At 41.8% G+C, this 13,572-nt stretch overlaps 1 protein-coding gene across 5 annotated transcripts in view; it reads right to left on the reverse strand.

Moving 5' to 3' along the window:
- Positions 1–6,452: 6,452 nt before the first annotated feature.
- The window catches only part of LOC147452863 (cAMP-dependent protein kinase regulatory subunit-like), a 144,424-nt gene continuing 137,304 nt past the window's right edge, over positions 6,453–13,572 (reverse strand). For 2 of the 5 annotated variants that reach the window (XM_086518451.1, XM_086518452.1), the window contains one exon: positions 6,453–6,944. In XM_086518451.1, coding sequence (XP_086374577.1) covers positions 6,933–6,944 — 12 coding nt within the window. In that variant the 3' untranslated portion in view covers positions 6,453–6,932. The remainder of the gene's footprint in view (positions 6,945–13,572) is intronic. The other 3 variants (XM_086518450.1, XM_086518449.1, XM_086518448.1) reach the window with 2 other exon arrangements.

Raw genomic sequence — 13,572 nt, forward strand, 5'->3', positions numbered from 1 at the left:
TGATAAAATCCTGGTTAGATTTTGAGCTTGCCTTTTATAAAACCGGTAAATTTACACAAGTTTTAGTGTACTTACCGGCAAAGTTTCAAATTTTGACCTAAAAGCTGGGAAAATTTCCAGTTTGCCCTTATTTTCACCAGTTAGGGAAAATATATTTTTCTAGCCTTGATGTGAACAATCAACTTTTAGTATTGTATGGTGAGAATTTTCTTTCAAATGCCTTGAAATGTCAACAAGAAAACTTAATGTGATTGTGACCATTGGATGGTGAGAGGTGCAAAGACGTTTTCTCTACCACTCCCCTATGGTCCTCAATACTCAATGTCCCTCTTTAAAGACAGAGGTACACAAATGTCAACACCCTCTCACAAGGGCCTAGAAGAAATAATAAAAACAAGTTTATTAACATTAGCTTACCATGTGGCACTAATCCGCAAGCTTTATCCAATGGTCTAGAGATGCACCCAAAATCCAACAATTTACTAAGGACTACTTATGTAGTTCAAAAATTGTATACTTTCAGTACTCATTGTACACTTGTTGTAGTTGAAGCAGTTAGATGACCTTTATGAGAACATCCTAACACACCTTTAGCCTCGTATGATTTGTTCATTCCTATGCAAGAGCCTAGAATGAGATCCACCCATTAGAGTAGCCTCAATCACTTTTTGTACTTTGGTCTTTGTGATTGCCAAGTAAATTTTCTTTGGAAAACTTTGAGAGCTAGATTTTTGGCCTGGAGAAGGCCATAGAGGAGAGGTTGCAAATTGATGCAAACCTGTCACCATCACATTAGATAAAATATGACCTTTGTCTCCATAGTAGCTTCTCTATTCTAGCCTTGATAAAATCCATGCATTTCTCTTATAAAAGTCTTATGCTTGTGCTCATGTAAGATATAAAAATTGTTATAAAAAAATCTTATCCTTGTCTTAACATTTGATTCAATGGAGAAAAAGGCACTTTGTCGTTGGTTTCATGCAAGTAGTGTAAAATTTGAGGTAAATAGAGGTGCAAAACAAAGAAAACTAGGTGAGCGAACTTCATGGGCACTCACCAACATTTCTAGGGTGTCAAGATCACATGCACCTACGCTCTGGTCGTGTGCTAGACCACGAGCATATAGAGAGTGCCTATGTTTACTTGGACAGACATTATCCCTCTACATTAAGCTCTAGGCCCTTAGCGGGTTGTGTTTGCAACCTTAGTGTCTCACATACAGCGCACAACAAGTTCCATGCAATACGATATTTTTGGCGATGTTGCCGAGGAGGCGTTCCACGTTTAGCTTAGAATGCAATTGTTTTTTGTCCTTCCTGCAGTTTTCTAATTTTTTATGCTTTCTAAAAATCTGTTGTTTGATTGAGGAAAGGTTTAGGGTTAGGGCAGATGCTGTGTTTCTGCATTCTTTTTTTTTGAAGTAATTTATGCAGTAATTTCAAGCAGTTTTAGCAATGTTCTGCATTCTACTGTAATTTTTAGATTTTTTGTAATTTTTTGAATTTTACGTTTAAACTTTGTATTTTTTGCATCTTATAGTATTTTCTTGCATTTTTTGCACAAAAATCTACATTTTCAAAGTTAAAGTCTGCATTTCAGGTTGAATTTTTTTAAAAAAAAAAAATTCAATAAAAAAAATCCAAAAATAAAAGCTCAAAAAATACAAAAAAGCATCTATGTATTTTTTTGCATTTTTTGCACAAATATCTTTATTTTTAGAGTTAAAATTTGTATTTTTGATTGAAACAAAATTCTAAGAAAAAAATTAAAATTTAAAAAATCCAAAATAAAAGCGAAAAAAACGTGTATTAAAAGAATGATTGGGATCGGGATCATTTCCCAATCCCGATCCCAATCCCAAGCCTAGGCCTAGGCCTCAGTCCTCGATCTTATGATATAGTACAGACCCAAGATTATAAATGTAGTCTACCCCCACAAGAGAGAGTGAGGACACGTGGGACAAGTCCTCAAAAAATTAAAAAATTGAGAGTAAAATCGGGTTGCAAAACACACCAGAAAAACTAGGTGAGCGGCCCTCATGGGCACTCACCAATGCTTCTAAGCTGTCAAGGTCACATGCGTCTATGCTCTGGTTGTGTGCTAGAAGAGTAGGAGCATATAGAGAGTGCCTCTGTTTACACAGGAATCCATTATCCCTCGACATTAGGCTCTAGGCCCTCAGTGGGTTTTGTGTTTGCAGCCTTAGTGGCTCACACACATCGCACAATAAGTCCCTTGTGATATGACATTTTTGCGTTTCGCTTGGATGCAACTGTTTTTGTCCTTCCTGCAGTTTTCTAAGTTTTGATGCTTTGCACATCTGTTGTTTGGCGGAGGAAAGGTTTAGAGTTAGGGTAGGTGCTGTGTTTTTGCATTCTTTTAAATTCTTTTGAAGTAATTCATGCAGTAATTTCAAGCATTTTTAGCAATGTTCTGCATTCTACATTAATTTTTGGAATTTTTGAAAATTTCTATCTCTTTTATAAATTTTTGAATTTTTGGTTTAAAATCTATATTTTTTGGCATTTCATAGTATTTTTCAATATTTTTTGCACAAAAATCTGCAATTTTAGAGTTAAAATCTACATTTCACGTTGGATTTTTTTTTCAAAAAAATCTTTTAAAAAAAATATCCAAAAATAGAAGCTAAAAACAAAATGCGAAAAAAGCATGTGTGTATTTTCCTGCATTTTTTGCACAAAATTCTGTATTTTCAAAGTTACAATCTGCATTTTAGGTTGAAAAAAACCAAATAAATTCAGGGAAGAAAATTTTGAAATAATAAAAGCTATAAAAAACACACAAAAAAACGTGTATTAAAAGAATGAGTGGGATGGGGACCATTCCCCAAGCCCAAGCCTAGGCCCATGCCTCAATCCTTAGTCTTATGATATAGTATAGACCCAAAAATAATAAAAGCTAATAAAAACACACAAAAAAATGTATTTAAAGAATGAGTGGGATTGCGACCATTCCCCAAGCCCAAGCCCAAGCCTAGGTCCATGCCTCAATCCTTAGTCTTATGATATAGTATAGACCCAAAAATATATACCTCCTCAAGAGGGAGTGAGGGCATGTGGGACAAGTCCTCCACCTTCCCCTTCACACTTGCACCCTTGGACTTTCCATTTAAAGCCTTGTCCTAACTAGAAATATATTATTTTGAGGATTTTGAGGGCATAAAGTAATTAAATCTTGGGCTCTAAAGCACACCACGTCCCTCTGACCTAGATGCTTGTTTTGAGCTATCACACACTATATTCCATAGCTTGGTAAAAAAAAAGGACCAAAAAGTCAAATAGACATGAAGCCAAGCGTCCAAGCTGCCACTCTCCATATATGACGGAGAGGTCAACAATGTTAGGTAGCTGCCTTGTAGTAGCTCACTAAGGGAAGAGGTTTTCGTGCCATGATCTTCTCTGTAAATAAAGAGAGGGTACATAAAAGGAAGAGAGAGAGAGAGAGAGAGAGAGAGAGAGAGAGAGAGAGAGAGATGTTGCGGAAGAGAGAAGGTTGGGGGATTGGGATATGTAAGGAAGAAGAGAGGTCTAGAAGAGAATGAAAAAGATAGAGGAAGGGAGGGATGCAAATAAAGGTGAATAGGTAAAGAGAGAGTGAGAGAGGGAAGGTGGAAAGGAAGATACATAGTACCATCATCCTTGAATGTTAAATGTGACCCATGGGGAAAAATGAAACATGTCGCATGCTCTATGTTGAGCTAATCAATGACTCTTCATGCTTGAAGATAGTGGATATGGGGGTAGCAATTGAGATTCCATGAGGTGGCTGAGAGAGAAAGGTATGTAGGGAGTGGTTTGAGCTCAAATTTGTGAGGCAAGTAATGTCAAATGTGAGCAAAGCCAAACTCTCAAGAGACATAGTGTTCATACACATAGGAACTCCTTCCAAAATGCCTCAATGCCAACTTTGATATTGAAGGTAGTGAGGGCTAACCCAAATTTTTTTGAGGGCTGAAAATTCAAAACTGTCCAAGCACCTATCCCTACCATCGCAATAGAGAGAGAGAGAGAGAGAGAGAGAGAGAGAGGAGAGAGAGAGAGAGAGAGAGAGAGAAAGACACACCACCAAATCCCAAGCAATATATCATGCAAGATAAAGAAAAGAAAATACCAAGAGAGAGATTTGGAGAGAAGGCATCGTAGATTCACCCATGTTCATTGCCAGCTTTCTTACAGAGGACTCGCCACATGGTGCATGGTGTTGTTGCATGTCTTAGTAGATTAGATCAAAGGTTAGTTGTTAGTGCACAAAGATAGCTTCATATCTAGGACTGGTATGGTGCTACCATTTCCCTAGTGCATCTCCAATGCTTCATTTTCTCATACTAAACACCATGGTGTGTGATTCATAATATGCACATGTCATGGTATCATAGTGCAAATCTTCTTTCATGCAAAATAGCTACTACATACCATGATGCATAATGCCATAACTATAACCCAAGGTAATCCTAAGTGTCATTATCTCCTTGCTCCATGAATGATGTGGTCTACCATGCCCAAGATGTCAAAGTGTCACATCCTATCACATCCCTTGAGACTTGAGTGTAAAGGTCTCTAGAGGTTGGCATCTTATTCATTTGGTGTGTCTCTCTACATGTCACTCTCATATATTGCGTATCTTGTGCCTCAATTGTCATGTCATGTGTTCTATTCAATATGTGTGTAGAGAAATTCCTTCATATTCCCCTAAGAATGATGTTTCTATTTTCACAGTATCGGCTTTTGAAACTTCCAACTTTTCCAAAATTGCATCTCCATATAGAGAGTGCATATCTAAGTCCAAATGAGGAGAGTCTAGGTAAAGTTCTTCAAAGGGTGTTGAATCCAAGGTCTCATTGGGATCCCTTGCATCCCTAACTTCTTCTTAAAGGTGATTAGGCCAATCTTGTGCTATGAATGGGATTTAATTCATCCCACCTTTGGTGTTAGGCACCAACAACGTTCATTGTTTGTCTTTTTTGCTTACAGTTTCTCCCTATAGTATTTCATGATATCTATCAAATTAGGCTCTTTCCTCATTTCTTTGGTTGGTTCTTGCCTTTGCTTTCCTACAAGCTCTTGAGTGGTTCTCACCAAATTTTGGAAAGCTTCTAATTTATCAATTTACATCTTAGAATCAAGGCTCAAAGACTTTGCCAACCCTCTGCGTCAAATAGTGCTTCTTTATCTTGCTTGAGTATGATTCCTTGAGTTTTTTAGGATTTTAATGGAAGATTTGCTCCCTTGTCTTTCTCTTTAGGTTGTTGCATCCAATCAAGGGAAGTTGAATATCCACTAGGTAACAGAGGATATTGCGTAAGGATGGGTTGTGGGTGCTTCTTCCCTACTCTAAAATTTTGGCATTTCAGCAACATTCGGTGGATGCCTATAGGTTGGTTGCCCTTGTGGCTCCATGGGTATGTATTGCACATTCCCACCACACCAGTGTATAGTAATACTTGTGTGTTTCATGGTTAGCTGACCCACCTTCTATGGAACACCACTTTGGTTGGTTTCATTGAGCCATAAGCTGTCCTCAAGGATACCCTTTTCCAAGCATTTGCAAAGGCATTTATTTGAATACTATCATCAATTGATTTATTCTCCTTAATGCTTCTTTGTAACTTTCCATAGTGAAGGTTACTATTGGGCCACTTGTGTAGGTATAACAACCTTTGTCTTTCCCCTCCTTGTATTTGTTTCTTGGAAATATTCCCCATAGATCTCACACTTATCTCCTAGCTAAATGGAAACCTATATGCAAGCACGTTTCATGCTATATAAGCTTGTGTGAATTTTTTGTTCACAACAACCCTTCAAAGAAGAGTGACACAAGTCTCTCTTGTTGAGGAATTTCTCTCTTTGAGCATCTCACGACATACTATCTCATCCAATTCACATAATCTCTTATTGTTTCCACTTTCTCTTATGTAAAGCTATAGATTTGTGCCAATGTGTTGCATTTTTTCCCCTTTTAGCAATTGAGGTGACAAAACTTTTGGCTAAAATTTGAAGGTCTTGAATACTACCAGATTCTAGAGTTTGAAACCAAGTCAAGGCCTTGCCTTCTAATGTCATTCCCAAACCCTTGTATAGTCTATGGAACTCATAGACTCTTTTAGCTCTAAGTACATGAAGGAAGCTTGCCAAGTGATCATAATGATCCCCTAACCCATCATGCACTTTTACGCATTTTTGAAAATTGATCGGTCTTACTTTTGTTGTGTGCTTTGACACGATTTTTCTAGTTTTTGGCATCCCTAATCCTAGGTCTTCAACCTTGGTTAGATCAAACTATGTCCCGGTTGGCTCCTTGCTAGCTTGCTGATTTTTGTGATGTTGTGGTTTTGTGTTGTTGTTTAGTATGTTGAGCCAATCCTTTGGAATAAAAATCTTGCTCACTTGAGTGGATGGATATAGCCATAGGGATGACCCCACATGAGTTATCAATGCCCAAAAGCTGGTGTAGAAACCGCATGAGAACATAGAAATGCAAACATCAACGTCCAGGGCTCTTTTTGCTCTACTAGTACCAATATTAAGGTGGCCTTCCTTGCAATAACATGAGAAAACAAATGTATAATATTCAGACCACCATAATGCTTTGGAGTACATAGCTTATCCATAGCGAGCAAGTAGATAAAAAATACTCCAAAATCCGAGATGGCAATGCAATAATGGTAGAAAAACTGTATGGATTGGACCAAGATGGGCTGCACTATTCTGATTCTTACATGCATTGGCCAGGTACACAATTTCCAATAATGTAATTTAGACCTGACTTTATTCTCAACCCAATCCAAGAATTTGACATTGCTCACTAACCAAGCCAACGGGTATCCAAGATGCGGCATGCCGCACAATCTGATCCAGCTTCACCCATAATATGGAATGCCAATCCATTTGGTGGAATGGCAAAAGTATAGTTTTTTAGAAGTTAACCTGCAAACACACAACAAATCCATAAACATGTAAATGATACATCGAACACCATCTGGTTGTTTCTAGGCCAGAACATGGAGTCATTAGCATACGCTTGCACCACAAAATGATTGCGAGATAGTAATTCTAATCATGTAATTGACTAGATGCCATCAAGGAGTCCAAATATAGCAATAAGGTTGTGTAACAACAGCATACAACATAGCCCTTTAAGGGCATCCTTGCTTGACCGAACGACCCAGATCCCACAAGTGACTAAGCTCACCATCAATTATTCTTGAAGATTAACTATGCTCATAAAGAAAATAGACCACAATAGCCTTTTGGACCCAAAGCTCAAGGCCACCATTATCTGTGCAATGAAGTCCAATGAACAGTGTCATATGCTTGCTCTATATCAACATGCATGATAAGTACATCTTGTCTAGCATATTTTGCATACTCAATGCCGATGAAAGCGTTAGCAATATTATCCATAATTTTTCGGCAAGGAACGAATCCATACTGAGCAGGATGTATGCCGAAAAACAAATGACATTGAATGCGTGTAGCTATCATTTTCGACATCAATTTGTAAATGACCGGCATAAGCGTAATAGGGTGCCAATGTGAGAAGGATTCACATAATGCTTGCTTAGGCAATAATTTCAAAAGTCCTTTCCACGATTGTGGCAAAGATTGTGCACTCCATGCATGATATATCATGAAAAGTAGAGACTGCTTAAGGGACCACATAAAGCAAAGGAAAAATTCAACCATAAGACCGTCCCATCCAGGCGATTTCCAATGACCAAGCTCGCAAAGCACTTCCCCAAGGTAGTTGTCCAAGGAAGGATGGTTTGACTCCTTGCTTCTTTTTGGAGTACTCGGACTTGCTTGGTTCGGATCTTTGCAACGCCTATGAGTACAAGAGCTTCATCTACCTTATTCCCAAGGAGAAAGGCTCCTTGGATGAGATTTAGCAGTGGCGACCCATCACCATTCTCAACTTAGCCTACAAAATTCTAGCAAAGGCTCTGAGTTTAAGGATTCAGCCACTACTTGACAACATTATACATGGGACCAAGACAAGTTTTGTCAAGGAGCGTACTATTCTTGACAACATTTTCACGTTTTGGGAGGCGTCTACCTTCGCATGTCTCCGAGGAGAGCATCTTGCTCCTCCTCAATTTTAAGAAGGCTTACGAACAGAGTTGACTTGGACTTTTTCGAGGGCACTTTGCGCAGGATGGGGTTCCCAGATGCTTGGATCGGAGTGTGTCAGCTCTCTGTAGGTGTGCACATAGTCAAGTGCTTTTGGTAGGGGGAAGAGGAGAACGCTTTATACTCATGCGTTCGGTGAGAGAGGGTTGCTCTCTAGCCCCCTTCCTCTTTCTGTTCTATGCTGAGGCGATGAGCAGATTTTTGACTTCACAGTAGGTTGGCTTCTTACGTGGTTTAGGGAGACGAGCTACTTGACGCTGAGTTTGCTAACGACTTAGCCTTGCACTTGGAGGGCCAAGAGACCAATCTGCATGAAGTGTTTTGTTGTGCATCAAGAGCACTGATCAATTGGAGGAAGACAACAGCTTTCTGGGTTGGCAATGCTCGTACGCTTAATTGGTCGCCAGGTGAGGGCTTCATGTAGATCCCCCCAGGGACTCTAGTACAATATCTGGGTTGTCAGGTTGGCTTGGACTTGCCCCCTGAGTAGCAGAATGCTCCCCTCCTCCTGTCCATTAGGAGGAAATTGTTTCACTGGAGTTCGGCACGGCTCTCTTTGGCAGGCAAGAGAAAGCACACAAAATCTAGCATAGGGATCAAACTAATTGTCATAAAATCTAATATCTAACCAATCCAAATGATTTTCTCGTATTAAATTGATCATTTAATGTAGAAGAATAAACGGGAACAAGGGTTAGAATATAGACATGTGCTTATGGATCTATCTCAACACGGGGCCAAAGTCAAAGGGTCCAAATGGGAAATGGTCTGTCAAAGAGCAATGCTAGCTAATGGAGCTTAAAGACCTTAGGATTAGCATTATTAAAGACCTCCAAAGGTTAGTGTTAAAAGTGCTTAGACCTAGGACCTTAGGCAAGCTAGGATTGTGCTTGAGGTGGGAACCTGGCCCAAGCTTGAGATGCTTGTCGTGCTTGCTGACTAAGGTGCTTGAGGGGCTTAAGGTGTTCCAAAAGTCAACCAAGATCCCTACTCATGGGGAGGTCAATCCTAATTGTAGGGGCATGAGAGAGAACACACACACCCTCACACAAGGCAAGCCTAATTTAAAGAGGCAACAAGGACAAATGTCAAGTTCCTTACCATGTTGCCCTCATAAGGTGCCTAAAGCCTATTGGTTGATCCCTAGAGGGGTCCAATGATAATTTAGCTAATTAGATTAATTGTTTAAGCATTTATCAAGTCCTCTCTCTCAAAGGGGGAAGGAGGACACTTATCCAAGGACTACCCCTATTGCTAGTTATGACCCAGGCCTGTGATTTTCTAGGCTTGAGAGAGCCAATGAGCTTTAAGCAAGAACACAAAGAGGGGGTCAACCATGCTATTGGCTACTATGTGGTACATCATGTCTTGCTGGATCTTCTCGAGCTCTTGTATCAGCCAGTTAGAGAGGCTGATCAAGAACTTCCTATGGTCAGGACGCGACACTCAATTAGCGCGGGCCAAAGTGACCTGGCAGGTCATCACCTTACCTTGTTCTCGGGGGGACTGGGGATCATTGACCCAACACAGCAGAGCAGAGCTCTCCTTGGGGACTTTGTGGTCAGAGGACTGCTTCCAAGGGAGGATCCAGGGTGGTCTCGTACGGTCCCGTACGTTTTGTACACATACGACGATGTGCGGTACTAAACGAACTAAAATTTTTTATGATGTACGATGACGTTATGTACGTTCAAAATAAAAAAAACAAATAATTCTTAAGTCCAAGGCTTAGGCCTTAAAGAAAATTGACATTTGTACAGATTACAATTATGAGAGCTTGAGAGAGAGAGACCCAAGGGAGAGAAGATGGAGAGCTTGACACTTGAGACTCGAGAGCTTCAATGGGAGCTTGAGGGGGAGAGACCCAAGGGAGAGAAGATGGAGAGCTTGAGCCTTGTCACTTGAGAGCTTCAATGGGAGCACATGGATGATGAGAGCATTGAGAGGCTAGAGCTTGTAGCTTGTAAGTTGTGCTGAGAACAAGGTGGAGGAGTTGCTTAAATAGATTATAGGAAGAGGAAGAGCATGGGAGAGAGAGAGCATGGGGCATTATGCATGTGAGAGGGAGAGCATGGCAATGGGCATTGGTACATGCCACATGGTTGCAAACATGCTCCAAAACGGCTCCCTAGACCACTAACGTTTCCTGTCAATGTTCAAAAACTGCCACCAACAGTCATAAACGGCTACATTTTTCGACCGAACGAAACGTACTGAACGGAACGGGTCCGACCGAACGGTACTAGACGTGCCGTACGTCGAACGAAAACTACCTTGGGAGGATCCCTAGAAGGAGTAGTTGCTTCACCGGCTTCGAGCTCAAGTCCCTCATGCAGGAGGCCCTTGAAGCCCTTCCATCAGGTAGACTTTTATAGAGATACGCAAAAGTTGGTCTGAGCTAGAGGTTAGAGGATCGGTTTGCTGCAAGCCTGCTTAGGTCTTGGGAGCAGTTGAGGACTGGCTTGGAGCAACATCAGCCCACTTGCATGGAGGAGCGCTTGAGGCAGCCCCTTGTTTGGAACCCCATAGTTAGCACTCAAAGAGGCCACCTGGTTGGTAGTAGTCCTTATGTTTCTTGGGGTCCCATGGCAAAGGGTCCAACTTGCACTCTCGGTGACTGGCTTCAGTTTTCTGGATTGTCCAAGGAGGGGCAGCTATGAGGCATGCGGGGGGTGTAGAGCATGTGTCAGGATATTGCAAAGGCTTTACCAGCTGATTGGCTCACCCCTCTAGAGGCAGCAACTCCCAGATGGATGAGGGGCTTCACGCGACTTGAGGTCCTCATTGCAGTTCGTGCTTGCTTGGAGTCCGTACCCCACATGTTCTCTAAGGTTTAGGGACGGGGTCACCTTCACAAAGTCTCCGTAGAGGCTCCACAAGTTTTAGAATGTTGCTTTCAGAGGATACGAGTTGTGGGCATCTGTGGGAGAACTCGTGTCATAGATGTTGACCCGACAGCTTTGGGCTTGGGAGAGGTACCCTCTGGCACAAGTACAGTGGGACCCTGCAGAGTGGTTCTGGAGAGATCCGTTCTCTTCAGCCGATCACCCTGGGATCCCCTTTTTCCAGTACTCAGTTCGATTGGGGCGCCACAGACTGGCAGCACGGAGAGAGGCTTGTCCTACTACAACACTTGATTGGCAAGAGGAGGGTCTCACAGCTGAGTTCTTGTCACATTTTTGGAAGCAGTTGTGGGACTGCAAGCAGCCGAGAAGAGTTACTATGTTCCAATGGCTAGTTGCACACAAATCACCAGTTGTTGAGAGCTGGCTAGTACACAGTGGCTTCTCGGTAGCCTGTGCAGCTTGTGGCCATCCTTTGGAGAGTCAATGTCATTGTTTGTGGGACTGCTCCATGGCACATCAGGTTTGGCTTCAGGTTCTTCGGCTGATGCCAGCTCTTTCCACAACTCATCAGTACACTTGGGGTGTTGAAGCTTGGTCCACTCTCATGGGCCCTACGCTCCATTTTGAGTTGGCTTCCACTAGCACGATGATAGTGATACAGGGGGGTCGACCTACACTCCTGCTTGCCACAAAGCTTAACCCCTAGGAGTGGTGCAGTGAGAGAGAGGTGTGTTGGGAGCTCGCATGTGGCCTGACATAGACGAGAGGTGTGTTGGGAGCTCGTCTGTGGCCTGACACTCTGGTTCATTTGGCAGGCCCGCTGCTTCCGCATCTTCGAGGCTCGCCTTGTCCCACCTACAGAGACTGTTTGTGACTTTTGGTTGGAGTTGATTCACACTCTTAGGGTCAGTTTGAGAGACTTCAAGGCAGCTCCGACCGCATACGAGAGCGCAGAGAGGCTTTCCTAGGACTCTAGTGCCCAAGGCCTTTTGTCACCATGGTCGAAGGTACGCCTAGATGGCACTACTAGGGACACCGGTGTGGCTTTTTCCTCCTCCCATTTTGTGATTTAGCCCTCATTGTACATATTTTGTTTATTCACTAGGAGAGTCTCCCCATATTTTTGATGTAGCCCTCTCTAGTATAGGTGGATTGTAGCCCTATGGGCAGGTTTATTAACTAATGGAAGGATCTTTTTCTTGGGGGGGCAAAAAAAAGGAACTAGCACCGGCATAAGCAATCCAAACACCGGCATAAGTAGGTGTTGGTTTATCCGTATCCCACAGCACACAGAATCTATTGGAATTGGTATCCAAGTTTGGGGGACACCTATGTCGTATCAAACTCTGATAGTCTTTAGTAAGCGCCCATGGCAATACATGTGTCGTTTGCATATTGAAAAACAAAGGCAACATTTCCAACAATTGCGAATGGGCATCCATGTTCGCCAATAATACTCCATAAAAACCTCGGACACCAAAATATACCCCTTGGATTGCTTGACTTTTGAACAAAAAATCAACCCACTAACCTACATCTTGTGCCGAGGGCATATTGCCAAGGAAAAACAAGACAACCGTATTCAATGCATATTGTGCAACTGGATCCATAAGCACCTAAACTGGAATAACCACTTCAGTAGTGGGTTCCTGACCTTCCCAGGCATTCCGAGTATCTGCAAAGACCTTTGAAAAACACTCTTTGATGATGTTTGCAACATCCATTGAGGAGAGATCAACCTGTTTCTTGCGCTTGTCCCTTTGAACAAACAGACGGTGAAGAGAACCCTAGAAAAAACTATGGAGGAAAAATACCACAGAAAGACTTACCCAGACGTACTAATTCTCTACTCACACACACACACACTCTCAACCTCACATTGACCCACACCAACTCAGAACACAGATAGTACAGACAAAAAAAGACTGCACAGGGACTAGCTGCTGCTACACCTCACACACACTCACACATACCCACTCCCCTACACACATACACACTCTTTTTTAGTAATATCGGACTGAATTACTGATGAAAAACCTCAAATTGAGGAAAACCCATAGAAAATATTACAAGCGGTAAATCAGTAACAGTCAAAGTAGAGCTCGTAATGAAGAGAAGGGAGCTCATCCAAGTCATAGGCAACTTTAAGAGACTATCAAAGAGATGTTTTGAAGAAGGGTACATACTCCACTCGAATCTGCTGAAACATGAGGAAATTACGTGCTCTCCACACTGTCCACAGTGCGAAGAATCTAACCCAGTCAAAAAAGCATGCATATGGCTTAAGCAATGGTGGAAGCACTCCAAAAAGCCACAAATATCGACCAAAAGGTATCCCAAGGAAACGCATGTGAAGAGATGTAGTCCACAAACTATTTTGTATAAGAACAAGACCACAATAAATGTGGAATATTCTCAATGTTGGCACCCCAACGGACACATCTGGAGAATGTTAATCTTCTAGAGCGTAGAAACTTGGCAGTTGGGAGAACCCCAATGACATAAACAATCACTCCTTTTAAGGAAGCTTAGCCTGCCACACTTTCATAACTATGTCTCCACCATGCAGCACCTTTGTT

The sequence above is a fragment of the Adiantum capillus-veneris genome, chromosome 8 (assembly GCF_014529385.1).
Source record: "Adiantum capillus-veneris isolate H3 chromosome 8, ASM1452938v2, whole genome shotgun sequence".
In the NCBI taxonomy this organism is placed as follows: Eukaryota; Viridiplantae; Streptophyta; class Polypodiopsida; order Polypodiales; family Pteridaceae; genus Adiantum; species Adiantum capillus-veneris.